This window comes from Scomber scombrus, chromosome 10 (genome assembly GCF_963691925.1).
Source record: "Scomber scombrus chromosome 10, fScoSco1.1, whole genome shotgun sequence".
Lineage (NCBI taxonomy): Eukaryota > Metazoa > Chordata > Actinopteri > Scombriformes > Scombridae > Scomber > Scomber scombrus.
The window spans coordinates 28,781,864-28,808,947 of NC_084979.1; the positions used below are offsets into that span (position 1 = coordinate 28,781,864).

A 27,084-nucleotide genomic window follows, 5' to 3' on the forward strand; every position below is an offset into this window, starting at 1 on the left:
TATGAGTTTATTTCAATAAAAAAAGTTTAAATCTGAAACATATATAGGATCTATAAAAACAAACGTGACGTTAAATGAAATATATTCAATTCATTTTCAGACTACATGAAACAAATAAACACTGCGCTGTGTGTTTGTAAACATAGATGTCATAAAAATATAATAATACATCGATAAAGGACAAACATAAATCCCTTTCTGGAAGAAGTTTTCACCTGATAACAGATGATTGACAGCTGAACCGGATGCTGTTGCTATAGTAACCGGTATCACCTGGTGTAACATCCTGACTGTTCATGGCTCTTTATTCTGGTGATATCCTCATTATTAAAATGTTTCTCCGTCAGTGAGGAAGTGATGAAACTGAATCTGCTGGATTGAAATTTCAAACATTTTAAAGGTTCAGGTGTCACAGAGTCTGAATGTGAAGCAGACAGCTGACGTCAGATTAACCCTGAGTTTCTGTACAAACCTCAAAGAAACAAATCTGCTGCTTCATGTTTGTCTGCAAATGTCATTAATGTGCAAAGAAACAAATCTGCTGCTTCATGTTTGTCTGCAGACGCCATTAATGTGCAGAACACTTAAACCCAAAGCTACCTGACTGCTAGCTTCAGCTACAGCAGTGAGTTAGCTTTGTGTCTAACTGATGTTGTGGCGCTAACCGCTAACTTATCAGTTGGCTCCAAACTGCAGCGTCTTATCTTTCAGCTGCAGCCAACAGTCTGTTAGCTCACTGTTAACTCCTAACGTTAGCTGACTGTACAAACTATCAAGTCTGTAGTCAACAGTTACAACTAGCTGGTGTCAATTAAGTTATTAGTTGAATTTGTCCAAGATGAGACATGCTATAGCTAACGGATATTCTGAACTACAGATAATCTACAGCTCATTGTTAACCAGTTGATGTTAATGTTCGTTAGCTGACTGCACAAACTGTTGTTAACACTTACAACTAGCTGGTGTCCATTACGGGCATTTACACACATAGGCGGGTATCTGGAAAAAACAATATATTTTCATACGTTTTTGCCTTTTATCCACACGAAAACTCAGTTCTAGGTCACTGTAAACTATTATTTCTGAAAACTTCGGCCAAAGTGGAAATTTTGGGAGTTTTAGGTTCCCAAACGTCAAAGTATGCAACAGTAAATGCATTAACGTCGTCAGGTGTGCAACCTTTGTTTAGGCTTCATGCAGCGTATTTATGCAGGTTCAGGTAGATGAAAACTTTTCTGAAATCGATCCAGTGTGGACGATGTTATTATTGAAAAAGGAGGGGGGGGGTCCGTTATTATCCGTTATTATGAATACCCGGCTACGTGTGCACATGGCCTCAGTAAGTCATAGATGAGAGATGCTATCGTTAACTCCTATATAACTTGGCTGTTGGTTCCAAACTACAGTTCGTACTGTTTAGTGAATTTGGTCCACAGTCGACTCTGAAATCTCACATTTGAACTTAAGCAGGGAGAGATTTTGCTCTCAACTGCTCTCAACATAATTACAAAATGATGAAAAACATCCTGATACTGGATTATCTCTCTGCAGGTGGATTCTTAAAATGTTTTGAAGTGACACTGATTAAAAGAAGGACATTAATGTAAACACTGATGGAGCAGCTAAAACAGCTGTATGCCCCTTTAAAACGAGCTTTCTCTCTCCATGAGAACAGATCCAGGCGATGCTGCTGGTGGATCAATAGTTTCCCTTCGGTTTCCTCTGAAATCTTAAGATAACAACAGACTAATAGCCTAACGTTAAAAATAAGCTGACGTTTTCTCATTTCTTCCACTAAAACATCTGCTCAGGGTGTTTGTTTCCAGCACACAGTGATTATAGATTCATGTGTTTATGTACATATTTACATTTAACAGGACTGAGGTGTCAGAGCAGACGTCCCATTAAAAAACCCTCCAACCTTTTTCCTGAATACTCAACTATAATCATTTCAAACTGCTTCTTTACTCTGAAAACTGGCTTAGAGGTGATTAAACACTTTAAGACTCGGATGTGTTTGATATGTTGTCTCTCTTGGTTAAACTGGTCAGAACAGTGAAACTCATATAATCAATCGATCATTTCCGTACTGCTGTGACATCACTGATGGGGGCGCAGCAGGACTTTTATATTAACAGCTAAAACAACTGATTCACTCTCATTTAAATCATTATAAAAAATATATATATATATGTCAACAGAGGTGATTTTAAGCCCTTTTCAACCACAGGAACCTTTCTGGGAACATTTTTTGGGAACCCGTCTTGTGAGGAATCGCTTTGGAGTCAGGAAAAGATACGTTTAAGAATAACAACATACTCATGAAAAGTCAAAAATGTAACTTTTTAAAGTCAGAATTACAAGTTACTGAGCCAAATTTTGGACTTTTAAGTAAGATCATTAGATGGTAAATCAGAATTTTGTATTAATATCTCATCATTTTAAATGTTAAAAGTAAAAAACAAATACTTTAAAAAGGTGAAGATTATCAGAAACAAATCAGAATTATGACTTATCTAATATTTTTAATGTAGCGAGTCGCAATTTTAAATTAGTATCTTGAAGTATTTTGATCATTTTAAGCCTTTATTAAAGAGTCAGCGAGGACTTAAACCAGGACGCTGTGGTTCCTTTAACCCGTCGGCCGCCATGACGTCACTGAAATTATTATCTCATCATTTTAATTAAGTCAGAATTTTGACTTTGCATGAGTATATAGGAGTTCTCTTCAGAGCGTGCCTGATCCTGACCATGTGATGGAGCAGGACCTATCAGGACGCAGCTTTACAGTGTTGCAGGTCACTGATTGGTCAAACACAACCATTAACAGCTGATTGGAAGCAAAAGAGCCAGTTCATCAGGATGGTTTAAGAGTTTTTTGATCTGCAGGAAGTTAAAACTGTTTAAGAGCAGCTTAGATTTATAAAACGACTCCTTTCACTGCATTAAAGAACACGTTTCAGGTTCCTCGTGGTGCAGAATGAAGAACTTTAAGCCAAATTCAGCTCATTTTGGAGTCTTGAATTCTTCACTGATGATGTTTTTGTTTATCCTGAGAACAAGAAACGTCTTCTAAACTAAAACCAACAAATTCAGACTGTTTTAAAAACTGAATTTAAGACTTTTCAGCTGCTATTGATCCTTATTGAGAGTTATTGATCACCTTAAGCGCCGACCAGCCGCACCTCTACTAACCAATCAGCTGTGAGGGGTTTGTTCAGTAACAACCAATCAGCTCGCAGTTGTCTCTGGGCTGAACTCACGCCTCAGGACACAGTGATCGCCAAGGTTACAGTGGAAGGATACAGTGGTTACCATGGGTACGGAGGAGGACGCAGTAGTTACCATGGCTACACTGAGGACACAGTGCTTACTATGGTTACAAAGGAGGATTCTGGAGGGACAGTGGTTGCCATGGTTACACTGTAGGACAATGATTCCCTGTGACATCGACTTTGTGCATTTTTTTTTTTAGTTTGTGATGTCATCGATTAAAACTAGTTCTGTTTAACAACAAAAAAAAAATGCTCCCAGCAGGCCCGCCTCCTGCCTCCAGCACGGACCAATCAAATCCCTCAAAGTGCTGATGTCATCAGAGGTCGTCGTCCATGCTGAAGCTGCTCCTCCTACTGCTGCTCTTTGAGGCGCTGCAGGACAGCAGTGGGTCGGCGCCTCCCACAGGTGACATCACGCCTCCTCTTCCTCCTTCCTCCATCAGGATGTCTCCGAGGCTGTCGAGCGCCGTCAGCCCGACGTCGCACATCAGGTCGGGGGAGAAGATGCCCGACACCCCTTGAGGGTCATCCAGCTCCGCGAAGCTCAGGGCATCTAAACCCAGAGGCGGGGATGCCAGGGTCGTCATGACAACAGAGGAGGAGTGGTGATGCAGCGATTGGGACAGGAGTGCCTGGTGGTCGGCCACGGTGACGTCAAGAGAGGAAGAGGAGGAGGAGGAGGAGAGGCCGTGGTGGTGAGCCTGACGCTCCAACTCCTGCAACAAAAACCCAAACAATTCATCAACTCAGATCCTTTAATTAAGTAAAAGTACTGCAGTATTATAAGTGATGTAGTCAAAGTATTACAGTAAAAGTACTGCAGTATTACAGTAAAAGTACTGCAGTATTATGAGCGATGTAGTATGCAGTATTAGAGTAAAAGTACTGCAGTATTATGAGTGATGTAGTATGCAGTATTACAGTAAAAGTAGTGGTTTGGTCCTCTGACTGATATATTATTATATATGACATCATTAGATTATTAATAGTGAAGCATCAGTGTTAGAGCAGCATGTTACTGTTGTAGCTGCTGGAGGTGGAGCTAGTTTACACTACTTTATATACAGTTAGCTAGTTTAGTCCAGTGGTTCCCAACCTAGGGGTGGGGCCCCTTTAAAGGGTCAGCAGATAAATGTGAGGGGTGGTGAGATGATTAATGGGAGAGGAAAGAAGAAAAAACTAAGTTCTGATACACAAATGTGTTTTCAGTTTTTGGATTTTTTCTCTAATCTTTGATTTTTGCTGAAATTTTGGATCATTTGAACATTTATTGAAATGAATCCATGTGAGAAGTTTAGAGGGAAAAATCACTATTTGGTGGAGCTGTTAACAACTCATAGACATCTGAAATGTGAGCGCTGAAGATCACCGATTGGCTGACATCTGTACCTGTATCTTGAGCATCAGAGAGCGGTTGGTGCTCTCCAGCCTCCTCTGTCTCTCCTCCATCTCTCGAGATCTATGTTGGTCTTTCTGCAGTTTGCGGATGTAATCCACCGACGCCTTCAGGATGGTTCCTTTGTTCCACCTCGTCTCCCTGCTCGACCAATCACAGGCCACGTCTCGTTAACACAGCAACAACAACGAGCGTAACAAGTCGCAGGCAGAATGTGAACAAATCATTGGCTCTACAGACGTTACATATATTAATATAAACATATAGTGACACTTCTCGAGGGTATTATTAGCTGTGTTTCCATCTAATGTCAAGGCAAAGCATATTATCATCAGAAGTTGGCAGAACATCTTCACTATATCTTCACTTTTGAACATAAACACTACAGTCATGTGATCAGTGTGAGAATGAAGTACATGTGAACTGACAGGTCGCTGTCTTTAGGGATGAGCGCTCCGAGCTCTTTGATCCGGTCGTTGATGTTGAACCTCCTCCTTCTCTCGACTGGAAAACAACAACATGAACATGATTGTTTTTAGTATTTTCACTGCTGCAGAGTTTCACATTTAGTCAGAAGTTATCTACAAAAAACTAAATATATATATAGCTACTATATTTAAAAAAAAACTTAAACGACACAGTTTGTATTCACTTCAGTATTCTGCTGTATCAGCATCTTCTAACCTGCTCAGACTTATGTATTTTCTGCTGTTTGTTCATTTTATTCTATTAGTTTTTAATTTGCAATATAATTTGTATTGAATTAAAGGTTTATAAAAGACTGATTCATGTTTTTCTTGTTGCTGCAATGAATCAGAGGCTGAACACACCCTTCTTCTTCTTCCTCTTCTTTTTTTTCTTTTTTTAAAAACATTTTTAGTGAATCTCAGTGTCTGACAGCAGCATCTGTTCTTTCAGTTTGATCAAACATGTTGCAATAAAACCACAGCAGATCCTGTCGTCAGGAACAGAAACATGTTGAAATCAGACACGAACAAACAGCAGGAAGAATCAAACTGTCGGCAGCTGATCTCAGTCCTCCGAGACGAACGATATCAGACCGTAAATCATCTTTAATTTAAATCATCGCTGTGATCACATTTAGTTGTGTCAGAAAATCTGCTGTTTTATTTCCACTTTGACTCAGAATCACTGAGAGAAACCAGCTGAAACCTTCCTGCGGATGTTTCTCTGATATCTGAGAAGTGATACTGTAGCTATTAGTCAAGTATTATAATAAAGTGCAGTACTCACTGAGGTTGTGATTATCCTTCTTCTGTCTCTCTTTGATCAGAGTTTTGGACTCCACATCTACAACAACAATAATAACAATGACATCATCATCATCATCATCATCATCATCAGCAGCAGCAGCAGCAGCAGCAGCAGCAGCAGCAGCAGCAGCAGCAGCATCATCATCATAACAAACATTTGACAGTTTAAAAAGAAAAGTTTTGAATGCAACAATTAGTCGCTTAATAGAAAATTAATCAGCAACTATTTAGATAATCTAATAATTGCTTGAATTATTTTTTCAAGCAAAGATGCTAAAAATGTGGAGGTTTAAAAAGTTTAATACCTTTCTTTTCCATACATGATAATAAATTAAATCTCTTTGGGTTTCTGACTGAGGATCAGACCAAATTACAACTGTGAATTACATTAACTGTTGGAAATTAGAAGGCTTTTTCCCACAATTTCCACACTTTTATAGACAAAAAAATGTATAAATTAATCAAGTTAATCAGGCTGCAGATCAGGCGAGCTACAACAGGATTCATCTAGGGCTGGGCAATTAATCGAAAAATAATCAAAACCAACATTTAGAAAACTCTAATCGACTTAATCTTGCTCATGACAATTAATGGTGGTGTTCACTGTTGCCATGACAGCAATGGTTGCATATCTTTAAGGAATTTGAAAACGTGTCTCCAGTGATCATTTTAACCCAAACCATGATCTTTACATAGTTTATAATCAAGTAAACTAGACATTAACCACAGCGTCACACCTTAAAACATCATTATTTTACCTCCCTAAAGGAGGAAAAGATGGAAGGAAGGAAGGAAGGAAGGAAGGAAGGAAGGAAGGAAGGAAGGAAGGAAGGAAGAAAGAAAGAAAGAAAGAAAGAAAGGAATGAAAGGCAGATGGAAGGAAGGAAGAGAAGACAGGAAAGAAAGAAAGAAAGAAAGAAAGAAAGAAAGAAAGAAAGAAAGAAAGAAAGAAAGAAAGAAAGAAAGAAAGAAAGAAAGAAAGAAAGGACAGATGGAAGGAAGGAAGGAAGAGAAGACAGGAAAGACAAATGGAAGGAAGAGAAGACAGGAAGGAAGGAAAGAAAGAAAGAAAGGACAGATGGAAGGAAGAAAGGGAGGAAGGAAAGATGGAATAGAGAAAGAAAGAAAGGACAGATGGAAGGAAGAAAGGGAGGAAGGAAAGATGGAAGGAAAGGAAGACAGGAAGGAAAGTGGGCCGGATTGGACTCCTCAGAGGGCCGGTTCTCGCCCGCGGGCCTCATGTTTGACCCCCCCTGCCTTAAAACATCATTATTTTCATTCCCTAAAGATCCTCATGTGTGAGGGCAGCAGTGTCAAATACAAAACAAAAGAAACTGTGATAACACATCATTGTTCATCAAGGGAGGAGATAATCGTTCATTAATCGAGATCGAGGTTAAAAGTTCAATTAATCGTGATTTTGACGATTTTTGGCATTATCGCCCAGCCCTAGTTTCATCCCAGCCTCCATCTGTAAGTTCAAAGCTGCTCTTTATTCTCAGGTCTCTTATTTATTAACTGATCTCAAAGTTCACACTGAATTAATCCTGAAGCGGCTTCAGAAAGTAATTCACTCCACTACTGTACTTAAAGCTGCAGTGCAGGACTTTATGTCTCCCCCTTCTGGCAGTGGGAGTAATTACATAAACACTGTTGACACATGTTTATGTCACATAGGATCCGCCTCTCTACTGTTACAGCTTTGGATAAAAATGTTTTTAGTGTCAAACAATCCTGAAGAAATGAGTCGTTTCACTGTCAGAAGTTGATCCATTCAGTGTGATAACGTTAGCAGAGAGCTAACAGGAAGTTAGCCACGCTGCTAGTGGAAATGGCTGAGTGGGAATGACATTTTAAAACTGTCAAATATAGAAAGATTTATCTGGTGGTGATGGGATTAATCAGCATTGTATGAACTCGTTTAGCAAAGGATTGAATGTAACAGACTTTCATTTATAAGTTAAAGTTCCAGCCTGCAGATTTAAGCACAGTTTTGAGGAAATTTATACTTCCAACAACGACTTTTACTGCAATACTTTAACTACATTAAGCTCATAATACTTGTATATGTACTTTTTTGCACTGCTGTATTCGTACTTTCGGTCATGTAAAGGATCTGAGTACTTCTAATACTTCTTCCACCCGTTTGGAAAAAAACTGAAGAGAGACAAAACTGTGTGAATGTTCATCATGTTGACTGAACAGGAAGTGGGAACTGATGATGTGGGAAAATACGAGTGTGTGCATGTTCAGAGGAAGCTGTGATGTTGACTCATCAAACTGAAGGAAGAACACTTTTAGCAGGAAGAAGAAGGGACACACCGAGGGGGGGAGGGGCTTAAACCTCGAAGGCGTGACATCAGAACTGTCTGATCCAATCAGGGATCAGCTCTGCAGGTGAAGACTTTTTAATGCTTTTTAAATCCACATTGAATCTGATTTAAAACCTGTTTCACCATCCAACCAATAAATACTATAAAAGTATGAAGTTAAATCAATCATATTTTCCAGTAATACTAAAGGATGGGTTCACAATTTTTCAAGTCTGTCTTAAACCAACAATCAGGAGCCCAAATAAACATTAAAGCTGTTTTTCTTGCTGTAATCATTCCTCCTGTTCATACTGACCATTAGAAGATCCCTTCATAATGTTTACAATGGAAGTGATGGAGGACTAAATCCACAGTCCTTCTTCTGTGTAAACATGTATTTAAAAGTTGATCTGAGTCAAATCTTCATCTTCTATGTTTCAACGTTACAGTGTTTTTAGTACCAAAGTCTTTTTGTTACTATACTTCCACCACAGCTCAACAGGGAAACACTAAGAGGGAATCTGATGCTAAAAAGACTGTAAATGTGTCAGATATCACTTGATATGACTAACTCAGACTGCTGAAGCTCAATAGAAGCTGATCATCTACTTTTAAATGATTTTGTCCTCCATCACTTTACACTGAAAGCACATTTGAAGGATTTTAATAGTCAGTATGAACAGGAGGAATGATTACAGAGAGGAAAAAAACCTCTTTCACTGTTTATATTGACACCTGACTGCTAGTTTAACACACTGAAACACTGTGAATCTTTACATTTTAAGCTAATGCTGTTTATTTTCTATATTTTTCTTCTTGTTTGGATCCAAACCAACAATAAACTGATCTACTAACAAGTATTGTGTGTGTATAAAAGTCTGATACATCTCATTCCTCCGTTGTTGTTCCAAAAACTATTAAAAAACCCAGTGAGTCACAGCGCTGGGTGACTGATGTTCTTTCTTATGAACAAACAGATCACAACCTCTGAACTTTGTACTGAAGCTCTTTGTTTGTCACGTACATTATTCATTGGAAATTTTTGATTTTAGGCGTTTCCTTTTTCAGTTCAGGTTTCGTTGCTTTTCAGGCTGCAACGTCTGAAACATCGACATGAGAGGACACTTTGTTTGTTTCTTCATTTCCTCAAAGAGACGTTTCAGAGTTCAAGTTAGAACAACTTAAGTGTCTTTATGTTGTTGTTACAGACTGAACTTGTGTCTGTGCTTCAACTCTTTTCATTGTTACACACACATATAAACATATATATATATATATATATATATATATATATATATATATATATATTTAATCATTTATGTGTGTAAAAGATTATTTTGGTGTATTTGTGTTCAAGGGATGAATGAAGGATTTTAAAATAAACATTAAATAACCAAAACTCAAACTCACGGCTCAGCTCAGTCTTGACGGCGTGCAGGTTGGCCGGGCAACTGTTGCTAACGGTGATGGTAGGCATGGCCAACCCTCTGCTGCCAACGCCGCCGTACACGTCCAGCATGTTCCCCGGCAGCTGGAACGAACCAATCAGAGCACAGAATCACACACCGATCATGAACGCACCACTTAGATGTTTAAACTCATGTTTCCAGACTGTGTGTAATTATTTTACAGCTTACTAAACATTAACAATAATGAGAAGAAGAAGAAGAAGAAGAAGAAGAAGAAATATACAAATAAAGATTGATTGGTTAAAAGGAACAAAACAAAGAAAAAATAAGATTAATGTGACATAACATGGAAAATAAAAATAGTAATAATCAGAAAGTAGTAAAAATGGTCCACAGTAAAAGCAGCTAAAATACAGAATAAATAGAATATATAAAATCAAGTATACAACTTTTTTTTTTAAAGTGCATCAGTTTTCTTTTTAAAGTATTTAGCAGGAATTAGCTTCAACCTTTAGCTACAACTTCGGGCCCATTTTTACACCATATTTGTTCACATTGTGGTAAATAGTCTTCATAAAAAGTTTGCTGAAAAGTAAAATGGATGTAAAGACAATTATCACTGATTATTTAAAAGTAAATGAGATCATGCTTTTACTGTTATATCAGCTGAGTCAGCTTTTAAAACACCGACCTTACAGACCGGCATTTCTGTAATATTGTTGTATATATATATATATATATATATATATATATATATATATAGTTTTAGTTTTGTTTATTTCAGTCATTAAACTCAAATACACAACATGAATAAATAAAGCAAATAATCACATGTTTATGTGTTTAAATAGTGACAAACCAAAAAGGAAAAGAAAGAAAGAAAGAGAGAATTTATCATTTTAATTGCTTAATGTCTAATATAATTTTTTTTAATTGTGTTTTTTTGTGTGATATTCTGTTCATTTTATTTTGCTTAAATAGTTTATATTGTATTATGTGAAGCACTTTGCAACCTCAGTTTGGAAAGGTGCCACAAAAATAAAGTTTACTATTAATTATTATTATTTATTATTATTATTATTTATTATTATTATTTATTATTTATTATTGTTATTTATTATTTATTATTTGTTATTATTATTTATTATTTATTATTATTTATTATTTTTTATTATTTTTTATTATTTTTTATTATTTTTATTATTAATTATTATTAATTATTATTAATTATTATTAATTATTATTAATTATTATTAATTATTATTAGTATTTATTATTTACTATGTATTATTTATTATTAATTATTATTAATTATTATTATTATTATTACTTTGATACTAAATAAAACTAATGAAGTTCTGCAGCCTCCTTTTTCTCTCTTAAGAGGTTTTAAGTTGATTTATTAATGATGCACATTAGAAATGATGATGTTTGTGTGAAGTTTATGTCCCACTGAATAATATTAATATGAAGTTTGATGCATTAAACATTTTAAAGTACCTAAATATCCTCGATTAGCTCCACCTGCTGACTGTGTCGCTCAGCAGCCAAAATATATAACTGACTTCCTGCTGTGTTTTTTTTTTTACAGCATCTGGACCAGTTTGGAAAAAAAAAAACCTCTGATATTAAGAAATTCTGGGTTGTTGTTAAAACAAAAAGTGAAATAAGTGTGCAGGAAGAAGTTTAGTTTCACTAGTTTCACTAACAGCAGTTTCACATTTAGTAAGTTTAACAGTAAACAGACAGTGATGGTGTTTGAATAGCAGCTTTTATTGGAGAATTGGTTTTTGGGGACCGACCTACATCACAGACTTTTATAACAATAATAATAATAATAATAATAATAATAGTAAGACTTCATGCGTTAAAGTGCTTAACACCAGAGCAGTGAGTCATAACATTTATGATGAAGCAATAAAAAGATAACAGGTCAATAAAACATCATAAAATGACAGGATGAGAAAAGATAAGACGACCATAAAGTAAAAAAAACCCTTCAGGAGAAAGTGACGATAAATATAAATATACGGTCTTAACCCTCCTGTTGTCCTCGGGTCAACTTTGACCCCCCGAGGAACAACTCAAAAATGAGGTATAGTTTCATTTAAATGAGGCTTATTAACCATAATTTACAAAAATATGTGTAAAAAATGTGATAATAAGTTGGATAAAATGGTTTAACACAGAATTGGGTGATAGTTTATACCTTTGTTTTATAACAATCAAACTAGACCGGGTCAACTTTGAATTAGGAGGATAAAAGTTGCGCAATCGACAGGAAAACAACATTTAAACAGATTTAAAAAGTCTTAAACTGGTGGCTGTTAGTAATAAGTTAATGAATGATCAGCTCAAACATTTTTATCATTATAATGTTCTGCTGCTGTTTTGTCACATTTAACAGAATCCTTTTTAAAGTTTATGATATAATCTGTTTGTGTTTTATATGTTTTAAAGGTTTCATTTGTGCAGCCGAGCGACTTTCAGCAGCGTGAACTCTGATCTGAGCTGAGCCGTCTCTCCACAAGCCGAGGAATCTGCTGATCGAACAGGAAGGCAGCAGGAATGATAACAGCTGCCTTCAGCGCACATCAAACAGATAACCCTGACCGACACACACACACACACACACACACACACACACACACACACACACACACACGAGGAATCTGACTGGTTTCTAGCAACTCTTCAAAAGACTTTCAGCTAAATGTTAACATGAGCAGAGTTGCAACAATTGGTTGATTGGCTGTTAAAGTCATTGTCAAAGGGAGTCAGCGTCTTTTTTTATAATCAATTCTTTTATAATTTTAGATATTTTAAGCAATAATGCAAAGAACTCAGCATGAATCAGGCCTTCGTGGTCGAGTTGCTGCAAATTAACCACGACTGAGGGAAGTTTAGTCACAGATACAACAACATGCAGGCAACTCTGCTCACACCTCTAAACCCTTCACACAGCACTCACCACTCGCAGGAAACCAGACTACACCATCCTAAATAAATAAGCTGCCATCATATTTATCCTCACTTTTATACCTTAAAAAATATGAGATACCGTACTCACGTTCACGATAATAATGCATGAACTGGTGATAAACGTGCATTCACCTTCTGTGCTCGTCATAAGTGGAATAAAGCTTTAACTGCATTGAGTGAATAAAGTTCATCTTTCTATCCATAAGTCCAGCAGGTTCAGGCTGCTTCTATCAGTGAAATACATCCGCAATAAAGTTTATGTTTTCACAGAGTCAGGATCTTTGTGTGTGTGTGTGTGTGTGTGTGTGTGTGTGTGTGTGTGTGTGTGTGTGTGTGTGTGTGTGCCTGTGTGTGTGTGTGTGTGTGTGTGAATGAGAAAAACCCAGAGGAAGTGTCTCTACTAAAATTAAAACCAGTTGAACTAATAAAACTTGTTGTTGTCACACTAAACTTTCGCTTTAAAAAAAACAAGTTAAAGTCTCAGTTACACTTCTAAATATGTTGATGTAGCTTCAGTCACTCTGTTTGTTGCCTCAGAGATATAATAAAGTTATTAATCATGATATAATCAATCATAATCATCTGCCGTTTCCCTCCACAGAGAGACACATAAACCTGTTTTCAGCACTGAAGGTTTTGTTGCTTTAAGTATTAAAACTTCCTCAAAAGATTCAAAGATTCAAAGATTAAAGAAAGATGGTTAATCTCTGCAAACACTTTAACTTGCAACAGTATTTCTACACAGTGCTAACTCTACTTTTACTGTTCCTCAGTTTCCTCGCTCAGCAGCAGAGTGCAGAGCTGCTCTGAGGTCAGAGGTCAGAGCTCAAACTGACCTGACAAAACAACACAAAACTCTTTACCTCCGATTTAATCCTCTTCTTCTCATGATCCGGCAGTAAAACTAAAATCCTCATCTTTATGTCTTGGTTTCACAGCGGCACACACTTACACATGAAAACACACACACACACACACAAGCAAGCAAACACACAAACACACACATACACACACACTCGCAGAGAGAGGAGACAGAGAGACGAGCTGTGCAGCTTCTCTTCCTTTTTCTGTTTGGATGACTGTTGTAAAATGGGGAAACAGCTCTTTAAGAAAGAGAAAAAAAAAACCCTCCCAGTGAACTTATTATCTCCCTGACACACACACACAAACACACACACACACACACACACACACAGGCCGATGTCTCCACCCACAGCTGCCGCAGCAGAAAGGAGGAAGTCTGGAAAACTGAACTGATATTCTGCTCTGACAAATTTTAACTGAGCACATTTAAATCTGCTCTATGTGTGTGTGTGTGTGTGTGTGTGTGTGTGTGTGTGTGTGTGTGTGTGTGTGTGTGTGTGTGTGTGTGTGTGTGTGTGAAGCAGGAACATGAAGCAACAAGTGTTAAGTTTTCACTGGAGGAGGGTGTGAATTCAGGTCTACATGCATACACACACTGACAGTCACTAAATAGACACTAAGTGGACACAGTTTATTGCATCATGGCCTCCTGTCTCCTCACTGTGTGTCTATAAGGAAACGAGAAAAAGGGCGAAATGCTCCTAAAAATGTAAAACTGCCCTCAGAATTGGGTTGACAGGGTCTGTGCTTTAATACAAATGGTTAAACAAAGACTTAAAATGTTTTGGGAGGAGTATTCAGACTCAGACACGGAAAAAGAGAGTCTGGGACAGCCCCAGTGAGGCAGGCGTTACTATGGTTACACTGGTCTGCTCTGAGCCTAAACGAGCTGCTAAAGCTGTCATAACAAGGGTTGGGAAGCTTACTTTGGAAATGTAATAGGTTACAGATTACTAGTTACTCTGTTTAAAATATAATAAGCAATGTAACTATTTCAATTACTTCATCAAAGTAATGTAACTTATTACATTTAATTACTTTTCTAATTTTCTAACCAATGTTTTCAGCTGTTTGGGTAAATGTTCCCTCCATCTGTCCTTCCTTCCTTCCTTCCTTCCTTCCTTCCTTTCTTCCTTACTTCCTTACTTCCATCCTTCCATCTGTCCTTCCTTCCTTCCTCCCTTCCATCTGTCCTTCCATCTGTCCTTCCTTCCTCCCTTCCTTCCTTCCGTCATTCCTTCCTTCCATCTGTCCTTCCTTCCTTCCCCCTTCCTTCTTTCCTTTCTTACTTCCTTCCTTCCTTCTTTCCTTTCATCTGTCCTTCCATCTGTCCTTCCTTCCTTCCTCCCTTCCTCCCTTCCCCTCCTTCCTTCCTTCCTTCCTTCCTTCTGTCCTTCCATCCTTCCATCTGTCCTTCCTTCCTTCCTTCCTCCCTTCCATCTGTCCTTCCTTCCTTCCTTCTTTCCTTTCTTCCTTCCTTCCATCTGTCCTTCCTTCCTTCCTTTCTCCCTTCCCTCCTTCTTTCCTTCCTTCCTTCCTTCCTTCCGTCCTTCCATCTGTCCTTCCATCTGTCCTCCCTTCCCTCCTTCCTTCTTTCCTTCCTTCTTTCCGTCCTTCCTTCCGTCCTTCCATCCTTCCTTCCTTCCTAAGATCTAAGATCAGCTGTTAGGGTAAATGTTTCAGCTGTTTTTCATGGATACTGACATGATTTATAAGGGAGATCATTTCTTATAAAGCAACATTTATCTCTCATTTGAAAATGTATTCCTTAGTTCATGTAGATTTTGGAATATAAAATAAAGATATTTGATTTAAAAAAGTCAAAATTCTGGCATGGAGCTTCATTGGTTGGCTAATTGGTCGGCTATTATAAAAACATGAGGTGTGTAAGAAATGCATTCGACTGATGTTAAAAAGATAAGAAGATAGTGTCCAGTTAAAGCTCATTTAATTGCTATTATAGTTTTATATTGACAGTATAATGTATGAATTTAACATGGTCATAGATAACAGAGTCCTGCTGTTATTCAGACTCAGTTTTTGAGGATTATCTGCCTCGGACCTTGAGCTCTGGATTCTCTCCGTGATGAAGAAGCTCAACTCAGGACTGTGGAAACCTGAAAACACTGAGCTGAACTTTATTACACCATAAGGGGCATTACTGTAGACTGTAATGTTTGGAGGAACTAACATCTACATGGGTCATTAAGAGGTTGAGTTGGTGTGAGTTGAGTCTGGTATTGGTTTTAACAGAATGTTTATCTGATGAAATATTGGGTTTTTTTGTTTTGACCTGCTGTGAAAGTGAAGCTAAAGAAGGTTTTTTTTGTATCAGTATTTTTTTTTTTTTTTCAACAGAAGTTAAAATGACCCTTGTGAACCTGCCCTCTGGCTCCAGCTACTTCCTTCCTGAGTCCTTTACTTATCTTCAACCCCTCGATAATGAACTTAAGTCACTGGTCCAATATTCATTTCACTACTCCATGAGCTCATTTTGATGTTGCATAACAAGTCCAAAATTCATTGAATGACCCTATGCTCATTAGGCTTTGTGTCTCTCACAGTATTAACAACAAGCAATATCAAGCATGGCCTTTAATGACATCACTAATCATAGTCAGAGGTTTTACAGATGGTGACGATGATAACGATGAAGGTGGGGGAAGCACAAACAAGATTTTGCATAGAGGCCCAAAATAGCTGGAAACAGCTCCTGTGGCCACGTCTCTGTTTTTACTCCGAAATTAAACTGGATGTATGAAACTCAGCTAATAGGCTACATTAGCTTTACTTTAGGGCAGTTTGTTTGTTGTGTTGTTGCACATGCCACATAATGGCAGCGTCCCTGGTTCGATTCTGGCAAGGGACCTTTGACCCCTCTCTCTCTCTCTCTCTCTCTCTCTCTGTTTCCTGTCAGCCTCTCTGCCAAATACTATCAAAAATAAAAGGCAAAAAACCCCAAAAATAAATTTAAAAAAAACCTCCAGGAAGTTCATCAAAGTTGAAGTGACGTGATAATCTGGAGTCGATGAATCCAGCGATCACTTTTCTAAATGCATGCATACTTTTATTATCTATAATCCAGATGTTAATGGAACTAACACTATTTTTTCTTAATGCAGATGATGTGGGGTTTTAGATTAGAGTAAAAGCAGGACATCCAGGCTTTAATCACTGTCATATATCTACAGGTATCTGTTGGGACATTACTGAGAGGTCTGGTCTGTGTAAGATAAGAGAACAAACATTTCCTATAAAGCAAGATTTAAGACATGAACTGTAAAGCAGAGCCATCAAATGAGCTGAAAACTGGAATTTAGCGACCCGAAGAACGTCTGAGCCTGTGTGTGTGTGTGTGTGTGTGTGTGTGTGTGTGTGTGTGTGTGTGTGTGTGTGTGTGTGTGTGTGTGTGTGTGTGTGTGTGTGTGTGTGTGTGTGTGTGTGTGTGTGCAGTACTGTGGAATAGTTTTAGCCACTTAAGATGTTTACATTCTTCTCCATAATGCAACACCGTCATTGAGGCGTCCGATTGGTCCCAAATGTTTTTCTGCAGCAAGACAACGAGTGTAAACATGCAGCCGGAGTTATAAAGAACCATCTTCATCAACAAGAACAACAAGGATGAGTCCTGCAGAGTCCTGATCTCTACATCATGGAGTCAGTCTGGGATTATATGGAGACACAGAAGCAGCCGAGACTCTGAAACCCGAAAAACTGCAGTGCGGCAAAGACAAAGCTGCTCACAACTGACACTGATTTAATTTAGGTCTCTGCTGTTTACATCCTAATTTTACTCTTAGTGCCGAAAACTTTCCCACAGTGCTGAAAATATTTACACGTGTGTTTACTGTTACCGTGGTAGCGAGCTGAGGTCCGGAATCGATCAGCGTCAGGAAGTCCTCGTTGAGGCTCGATTCAAGGCTGATCATATCATCGATGATTGTCTCTTCGAACTGAATGAACCAATCAGAGGCTTAGATCAGCAACAGACAACTTACCATGAGTGCATTATTTTAACATAAAATCAATATTTAACAGTTCATTGATGTGCTAGTCAGTGATTTTGTCTTTAAACTAGTTTTTCTTGTTTCTTTCTGTCACTTTTCCTCTGAAGAAATTCTGCAGTTTTATTTCTGTATATGTGTCAGCAGAGGTTCAGTGTGTGTTAAACCAGCAGTCAGGTGTCTGTATGAACAGTGAAAGAGGGTTTCCTCTCTGTAATCATTCCTCCTGTTCATACTGACTATTAAAAGATCTCCTTCAAATGTGCTTTCAATGTAAAGTGATGGAGGACAAAATCCACAGTGTTTCCACACAGTCATTTAAAAGTAGATGATCAGCTTCTATTGAGCTTCATCAGTCTGAGTTAGTCACATCAAGTGATATCTGACACATTTACAGTCTTTTTGGCATCAGATTCCCTCTTAGTGTTTCCCTGTTGAGCTGTGGTGGAAGTATAGGAACAAAAATACTTTGGTACTAAAAACACTGTAACGTTGAAACATAGAAGATGAAGATTTGACTCATTTGGACGACTGAAGCTTCATATTAGCTTCAGATCAACTTTTAAACACATTTTTTAGCACAGAAGGAGGACTGTGGATTTAGTCCTCCATCACTTCCATTGTAAACATTATGAAGGGATCTTCTAATGGTCAGTATGAACAGGAGGAATGATTACAGCAAGAAAAACAGCTTTAATGTTCATGTATACACCTGTTTTAAGACACTTGTAAGAATTGTGGTCTCAGCCTTTAAACACTTTCATTCAGAAGTCTGATGAATCAGATTATCCTTTAAAGAAAAGAAAGAAAATCTGTTTAACTCAGCTGAACTGGAAACGGTGTGTGTGTGTGTGTGTGTGTGTGTGTGTGTGTGTGTGTGTGTGTGTGTGTGTGTGTGTGTGTGTGTGTGTGTGTGTGTGTGTGTGTGTGTGTGTGTGTGTGTGTGTGTGTGTGTGTGTGTGTGTGTTTTGTGTCCTGCAGGTCTGACTCAGATCCTCTCTGGTCAACTGACTCAGCAGACTGTGATTCAGGCAGGAAGGACTGCTGCTGACTTAGTTTAAAAAAAACTGGTGAACTGCTCCTTTAAGTTCTGTCTGTGAGCCGGAGACTCCAAAACGCCCAAATCCTGATCTGAGTCGGGACATTTGTGCATACGTAAACACACCTGAAACTGGTTCAGGTTCAGGTTCAGGACCAGGACGTTACCTCACGTTTGGGGCTGCTGGCTGCAGGCTGGTTGCCGGGGGCGACGCAGAGCTGGGGGGAGGGGCCGAGCATCAGATTGACAGTCTTGGCGGTGGCGGCCTGAGTGGTGGAGAGATACTGACGCACCTGCTGCCTCTGAGACTGCTCGATGTGATACCTGGTGGGGTTCTCCAGGTGAGTCTGCACCTGAGAGACGGACGGACGGAGGAGGAGGAGTCACACACAGGTATAATGTGTTCTGATGATGTCACAGTGATGTCACCTGACAGTCTGTGGCTGTTTACCTGCAGAGAGGCTCTAATGAACATCTCTAACCAGGTGCATTATGGGATATGTAGTCAGGATATCTGAAGCTCTGCTGTTCAGATTTATCATCTTGTTGTTTCCAGCTAAATATCCTGTTCAAAAATCTAAATATAACAAGTTAAATATATGATTTTTGTAACTCTAAATGTATTTTATTCACGAATTGCATCTTTTTTTGGAACTGTGCATTGATGTGAGCTGAACATACATACATACAACTTATTTTATTGTATAAAAAATGTCAAATTATATGGAAATTATTATAAATTTACTTGTCACATTGAGTCATTTCTACTTATTGTTTTTACAGATATTATTACGTTGTATGTGCAACATTATGAATGTAAATGACAGCACATTAAAAGTATTTTTCATAACTTTTTTTCATCTTAAAGTGGTAATATGTTTTAACAATAAAAGTCAGATTTCAGGATTATAAAGTTTATTTGATGAAATTAAAATGTTGGTGGATTCAAAGGTTTGAACCCAGATGAAACGTCCAGGAACATAAAAGGAATCCTGAGCGGTACCTTGAGCACCTCCACAGGGACCTGAGCAGGAGGTCTGCAGGAGGACGACATGGACACGGAGACGGGGGAGGAGGAGTCAGTCGGGAGGCGGGAGAGCTGCTGCGCCTCCTTCTGTTCCTCCTCAAGAGCCTGTTGACGCATCAGGTCCTGACGCATCAAAACCCTGCAGGAGAGGAGAGGAGGAGGAGGAGGAGCAGTGGAGAGGAGAGGAGGAGGAGGAGCAGTGGAGAGGAGAGGAGGAGGAGGGGAGGAGAGGAAACAAGAGAGGAGAGGAGAGGAGAGGAGAGGAAACAAGAGAGGAGAAGAGAGGAGAGGAGACGAGAGGAAAGGAAACAAGAGAGGAAAGGAGAGGAGAGGAGAGGAGAGGAGAGGAGAGGAGAAAAGGGAGAGGAGAGGAGAAAAAGGAGAGGAGAGGAAACAAGAGAGGAGAGGAGAGGAAACAAGAGAGGAGAGGAGAGGAGAGGAAAGGAGAGGAAACAAGAGAGGAGAGGAGAGGAGAGGAAACAAGAGAGGAGAGGAGAGGAGAGGAAACAAGAGAGGAGAGGAGAGGAGAGGAGAGGAGAGGAGAGGAGAGGAGAGGAGAGGAGAGGAGAGGAGAGGAGAGGAGAGGAGAGGAGAGGAGAGGAAACAAGAGAGGAGAGGATAGGAGAAGAAAGGAGAGGAGAGGAGAGGAAACAAGAGAGGAGAGGAGAGGAAAGGAAAGGAGAGGAGAGGAGAGGAGAGGAGAGGAGAGGAGAGGAGAGGAGAGGAGAGGAGAGGAGAGGAAACAAGAGAGGAGAGGAGAGGAGAGGAGAGGAGAAGATATCAGTGTTTGACTGTGATCTATCAGGAGACCCACGTCGCCCTCTGCTGGACTGAAACAACAACAACCAGAAGTCGAGGCGCTTTCCATTCTTCTAATTTCTCACTCCTCCGTCCTTCCCCTCAGAGGAGACGAGGAGACTCCTGGGGGAGCTTAGAGCGAATCACAGCAGCACTCCTCTGATCGAGTGTCTTTATTGATAAAGCCTGAAAATGACGTCAGACTTTCACAAACTACATAATCAATATTTTTGTGTTTTATTCTGTGACAGCCAGACACTGTTATAGATCCATAATCAAATAATAGAAAATCTGAGTTCTACATGTTGATATTTGACTTCTTCATATTTCAAAGTCGAGGTGTGCGTCATGATTAGTTGACGTCTCCTTAAAATGACGAGGCAGGAGTGAGCGAGGACGTCTCTCCATCATCCTCACGTCTGTCTCTCACATCCTGACTGGGAGGAGCTAAGACGTGAGGAGGAGACGTAAAGGAGAAAGAAAGAAAGAAAGAAAGAAAGTAAGAAAGAGTTGTGTTGTTACCTTGACGACATGGCTGACGGCAGTGAGGATGAAGTTGATGAAGAGGAGACTGCTGCTGAAGCACTGCAGAGAGAGAAGTTCAATCAATCAGATTGTGACATCACCGATTTAATTTTACTTTATTTATTTTTTAATCGTCTGATGAAAGGAGGATTTATTCACATATTTCTGCCTACAGATCTGCTGCCTACGTTACCCACGATGCACCTGGAGACTGGGCTGCATTAAACTAGTAGCTGTTAGCCTCCAGCAGAGATTAAGAGCTGCTGTCTGGTCTCCTCACTGAGATTATTTTACTTTTCAAACTTGTTTCAAAACTTGAAAATGTCAAATATAGATTATTATTATTATTGTGGCTGAAAACAGTTTTTATAGACTATGAATTAAATTAATCACCAATTATTTTGATAATCAATTAATCTTTTAAGTCATTTTTTCAGAAAAAACATCCAAATTCTCTGATTTCAGCTTCTTAAATGTGAGTTATTTCTGGTTTCTTTCATCCTGTGTCACAGTAAAGTGAATATCTAAAATGTTGAGGATGTTATCTTGGGCTTTGGGAGACATTGATCATCATTTTCTACTATTTTCTGACATTTTATGGAACAAATAACCAATCAATGAATTGAAAAACAAGTTGACAGATTAATTGATAATGGTAATAATCATTAGTTGCAGCTCCGGTTAAAGAGCAGCATGTCTGATAGGAGCTTTAGATAAATGTGATGCTGTTGGGGGGCCTTGCAGTGACGTTACCATGGCAACAGATGTGAAATCAGCTGTTTATTGTTTATGTTTATTCAGATGCTTATCTGTTGTTGTTTTAACGTGATTCCTGGAGAAGTTACCTGAAGCTGATTGGCTGACTCTTAATCTGATAGAAGGTGTCGGACTCTGACGGCAGCAAATTGTCGACCTCGATGTCAGCGACGATGCCGGACTCCACCCTGAGACACAGAGAGAGAGACAAGAACGGACCAATCAGAAATCTGCTTTTCTGCAGCTGCTGTGATCAAATGCTGACTGTGTGGAAGTGAACAGAAGAAAAAAAAGAAAAACCACAGACAGAAAAACACATTCCTGCTGCAGCACAGGAGGCAAGAGGACAGAGTTTATACGAGAAATCAGAGAAGAAGAATGTGAAGGACACGCGCACACACACACACACACACACACACACACACACACACGCACACACACACTGACAGGAAGTGTGCGTGTGTGTGTGTGTGAGTGTTTCTGCTGAGTCACTTCCGTTATAACGCCATCCACATGGAGCTGCAGACACACCTCCTCCTCCTCCGCTGTAAAAAGTTTCAGTCAAACTAAAATCAGCAGAATTGAGCACAAACAGCTGCTGTAGTAAAAATGTAACATTTAACCCTTTCTGCGCCGGCTGATCCGGGGGGCAGTCGTCCATCTCTGCGCCCGTTTCAGCGGTCAGCAGCCTCACAGTGTGAACTTTATTCAGACCTGCTGAGTTTTCACTTTCTGTTTGTCTCATTAAATCTCTGATGACTGAACTTGTCTGACTCACGCTGACTCAGCACCTTTCAAAACGCTGCAGGATTCAGGCGTGAAGGGTCATTACAGGTTTTTAACCAACACTTCAAATTATATGTTGACCCTTTATTTTTACACCTGGTCTTAACATGTAATCTGGATAATAATACAGCATTTATCCTGCCCAGTGTTATATATCCACAGTATGGCGCCCGCAAAACCTCACATAATGGAAGTAGCGTTCATTACATGTGCACTACTGTCTGCTAACAATCACACAATACAATGCTCCACATTTTATAGATTAACACTGCAGGCCTCTACAGCTGATGGTGATGATGCAAAATGATGATTAATGAGTGTCTGAAATCTTGATTTACTGCTCACTAGTGAAGAAACTATTAGGTATGTATAGTATTAGGGCTGAGTATCGGTACTCGATACCTTCAAGGTATTAATCGTAATAAATCGATACCAAGTAGTACTGAAACGTCTCCTGCAATCGATCCTTTTTGCACCAAGAGCTAGAAAATATGACTATTTGTACGGACTTGCTGACAACCAATCAACACAAGAGTTCTTTAATTTAATGACACATATGATTGGCCCAAGATAAGATGGACTCTATCAGGGAAAAGGAAGTGAGGCTATAGCCCAAAACAAACTGGGACAGCTGAGTTAAAAGAGACGAGCCTAAACATGGGAATCAGGAGCATTAAACTTTTCTTATATGCTCATGATATTTTGTTGTTACTAAGGGAAAACAATAAGTGCTAGACCAAAGAACTAAATCTGTAATGGTAGAAGAAAAGTCGGCACACTGCAGCTCCCGATGCAAAAGATTTTAAAAAAGTTCTCTAAGACATCAGGATTCAACAGGCATCAATCAGAAGTAATGGCTGTATCTACAAGCTGTGCATCAGATATGGTTACATCATTTCGGTCCAAATGTAAACAAACTGGTATGATCAACGTTGGCGATTTGGATGCAATAAGTATGAATGTGCTACTAAGTTTACAGAAGATAAAGCAACATAGGAACAATCACTAAGATGCACTCAAATCCAGTCTGAGATGAAAGGAGACGGATCTAACACGGAGCGAACATGGAACAGCGTGCAGCAGACGGAGGCGGATCGTTGAAGCCTCGAGTCTCACCAGGGATGAAGAGGATTAAATAAGTAGTAAATACCTAAAGCGCTTTCTCACCAACTCATATTTCATCTTCAGTTTCTTTGTTTGTCTTCAGCTGGCACCTCAACTGCTTTCAGTGAAAACATTTACACTGCTTTGATCACAGCTCATATTTAATGGACACTAGTAGACTTCAACCTGCACATGAACTACTCAACTACTTTCAGCTCCATCATACCGATTCATTTCAGCTTCTTACAGTGTTTAGACCTCAGTTACTTTCAGCACGTTCACATAAAATGACACTTCAAGTCCTCTCTTTCACTCTTTCATTAGCTTCACTTTCATACGTCCGGAGTTCAGCCGCCTTCAATGTTTCCAGTTCAACTGATGCATCAAACCGTTGCAGTGTTTCCACTCTGAATGACACTTCAGCTCCTTTCAGTGTTTCCACTTCAACCGTAAGACACTCACAAGCAAACTTTTAACAATTTGAGCCTTTTTTAACCTTTTCACAGTGTTGAGAACAGTCATTTGCGAGGGAGAGCACTTCGATTTTCTTCAGAAATGTCTTTTTTTTTATGTCTCCTACCAACAGATCTGAGCGAATCAGCTAAATAACAGAGGAAACTGGTTTTAATGGTTCAAACTGAAGATAAACTTGTTGTTTTTACTCCTGAATAAATCAAATCAGAATCCACTTAAAGACTTTAGGCCCCAGTTTGTGCAGATTTCCTGTTCTGAGATTAGAAATATGATCAGGACGATATTTTAATCAACATATGTGTGAATTCAGTCTTAAAATATTTCCCTAATTGTAGCTTTACAACCTGAAAATGGAGTGAGAGTTGTTGAGTTACAAACAGGAAATCATAAAAAAAAAAAAAGGGAGGTGTGAAGAGGTGTTGTGGTTTCTGAATGGGAAGGAGCCGAGCGGTGCACGCTGTAAAAAATGACGCTAAAAAGAAAGTTGGATGTGTTTCTGGTTAAACAGCATCTGGAAACAGTTTGGACAAAAAAAAAAACTTCAAACGTAGCAGAAACAACCTGAACTGAGACACTGATCTTCTTCATCATCTTCATCATCCTCATCACTTGAGACAGCTTAGCTCTCTCGCTACTTCACCTTCGAGTCTTCACTTCATCACCTTCATCCTCTAATCTCCTCTTCAGTGGTTTTGTTAAACACAAACAGACGTGTCCTCTGCTGTTTTCTTTCTCTTTCTGTCTCACTGCCGCCCACACATTTTAGTTTGTGGTGTGTTTGAGTGTGTGTGTGTGTGTGTGTGTGTGTGTGTGTGTGTGTGTGTGTGTGTGTGTGTGTGTGTGTGTGTGTGTGTGTGTGTGTGTGTGTTAGCAGGGTGCGGTGGTGTGATGGAAAAAGGGGGGGGGGGGGGGGGGGTTAACAACAACATCGAGGACTAGACAAGACCTGTAGCTCTGCTTGTTTGTCTCTCCGTTTCCCCTGGGAAAATACATGAGCACGACCTGCTGTGTGTGTGTGTGTGTGTGTGTGTGTGTGTGTGTGTGTGTGTGTGTGTGTGTGTGTGTGTGTGTGTGTGTGTGTGTGTGTGTGTGTGTGTGTGTGTGTGTGTGTGTGTAGGTGTGCGCCTGCTAATCTTGGATGACTCATTACAGGAGAAAGTAAAGAGGATCAGGGGTCAAAGGTCAGACAGTTACAACAACAAAGTGCCTAAAAACGAGTCTGAAACCATCACACAGGAACACACACAAAAACTGACCTTCATCATCTTCATCATCATCATCATCATCATCATCATCACTGTGACAAAAAACACACACTCAGCACTTTCACACTACAACCTTACTCCATTTTTAACCTGCTTCTTTGTTTGCAACCCAGGAACCAAACTCCATTCATAACTTTGTCAATTTAAACTCAACTTGCTTGTCAATATATTACAAAACACGTGCAAAACAAGACTTAAAGTATATTTATGAAATTTTAGATTATAAAATTAATTCGGCATAAATCCTGTGCATAAAGCCAAATTCCTGGTAATACAATGAACTGATCTTTCTCCACTGTAACCTCACTGAAGGCTAGATTTAATTCAGATAAAATTCACTGAACTCTGATACGCCCACTTTATTGAGGTCAGTATAGCTACTAACTACCCTGCTTATCATCATTAAGAGATATGACAGCAGCTTCCTTATAGTTTCAGATACATTGGGTGAGCCCCCTTCACACCAAACTCCATTCACAGATCTCTCAATTTCAATATAACTTGCTTATTCGCTATTTTCTGCTTTCTTACACAACAAAACATGATATTTCACAGCATAATTAGGAGGTTAATTATAATTCGGCGTTGACCAAAGCCACATATTTAAACTTAAGCACATAAAAAACAACTTTATTAAATGATTAGCCTTCATTTCTGGTGCAGCAGCAGTGATTGATGCTTCATAGATTAGTAGGAAACACACTTTTGCCGATTTAACCAGAATAAACTATATATATATATATATATAACACCAGACTTCAGATATTTCCTGACAATAATGTATTATAAAGAAGAGCAAAGCTGCTGTAAAATATGCATATTTATGAATGGAGTTTAGTGTAATGTTCCCAACACAGCAGAGCTAACAGTGACTTCCAGGACTTCCGCAACTCACCGGACCAGATTGAGTGTTTCAGCCGAGTCCAGGATGACAAACACGGTCTGCTGCTGAAGGATCCCGGCCTCCAGCTGCTCCGGGTCTCCGCTCATTAAGTGGTCGGAGTTGACAGCTGACATTTCTGCACCGATGTAAAGAACCAAACCCAAAGAAAGACCGAGCAAAAAAAAAAAAAGGTGCGCTTTTTATTTTCCCAGCAGCCACCGAGGGATCAAAGTCTCAAGGGAGGTGAAATCACAACAGCATGTTTCACGCACACAAACATCCAAAGAGCTTTAAATCCTTGTGGAGTAAACCAGGAGATCAGTAAAGGCTCATATAGAGCTCACAGATGATGAGAGTGTCAGCTTCACCTGAGCAGCCTCCAGACTGAACCACAGACACACACACACACAGACAGAGAGATACACACACACACACGCGCGCGCGCGCGCACATAGACAGACGGAGGGGGCTTCATGTGTGGAGCAGCTGTGAGCACAGAAATACAACACACAGATCAGATCCAACCAAGAACATTTGGCATAAATGTGTGAGCTGTTTGTTGGAATCTGCTTAAAACAACAAAAGTATAAAAAGAAAAAAACTTCCCATCATTTATTTCAACAGTTAACAATCGAGGTCCTCTCATTTTAGCCCCAAAGGGAGAGTTTAGTATTTAATTAGTAGCTATATACATTATAAATATAAATATAAATATAAGATAAGATATTTCTTTATTAGTCCCATATTATGGGGAAATTTGCATTATTACAGCAGCAAGTGGACAGTAAAATAGAATATAAGAGCAGCAATAAGAAAAGAAAATAAAGAACAATAATAGTAAAAATATATAAAATAAAAATAACCGTGACATTATTTACATTGTTTACGAGAGTAATGGTATTGAGTGGTAA

At 39.1% G+C, this 27,084-nt stretch overlaps 1 protein-coding gene across 2 annotated transcripts; it reads right to left on the reverse strand.

Annotated features, from left to right (window-relative positions):
* On the reverse strand, window positions 1-26,586 carry tfe3a (transcription factor binding to IGHM enhancer 3a). 2 transcript variants are annotated; one of them, XM_062427056.1, is made up of 11 exons: window positions 26,186-26,586; window positions 21,751-21,849; window positions 20,903-20,965; window positions 19,559-19,721; window positions 18,723-18,908; window positions 17,367-17,465; window positions 9,668-9,788; window positions 5,926-5,982; window positions 5,100-5,175; window positions 4,665-4,812; window positions 1-3,991 (listed from the first exon to the last, which is right to left on the reverse strand). In XM_062427056.1, exons 1-11 carry the CDS (start codon window positions 26,305-26,307, stop codon window positions 3,593-3,595), a joined length of 1,533 nt encoding a protein of 510 aa, XP_062283040.1. In that variant the 5' UTR covers window positions 26,308-26,586; the 3' UTR covers window positions 1-3,592. The 2 variants fall into 2 exon arrangements, with proteins under 2 accessions (XP_062283040.1, XP_062283039.1); XM_062427055.1 differs by having other exon boundaries at window positions 5,088-5,175.
* Between the last annotated feature and the right edge of the window lie 498 nt (window positions 26,587-27,084).

Excerpts from the sequence above, each read along its gene's own strand:
- tfe3a (XM_062427055.1), bottom strand. The coding sequence starts at position 26,307 with ATGTCAGCTGTCAACTCCGACCACTTAATGAGCGGAGACCCGGAGCAG. Across the intron at positions 18,909-19,558 it reads TCCCTGTGGAGGTGCTCAAG|GTGCAGACTCACCTGGAGAA; the intron begins GTACCGCTCAGG and ends TCCGTCTCTCAG. Across the intron at positions 17,466-18,722 it reads CCAGCAGCCCCAAACGTGAG|TTCGAAGAGACAATCATCGA; the intron begins GTAACGTCCTGG and ends TGGTTCATTCAG.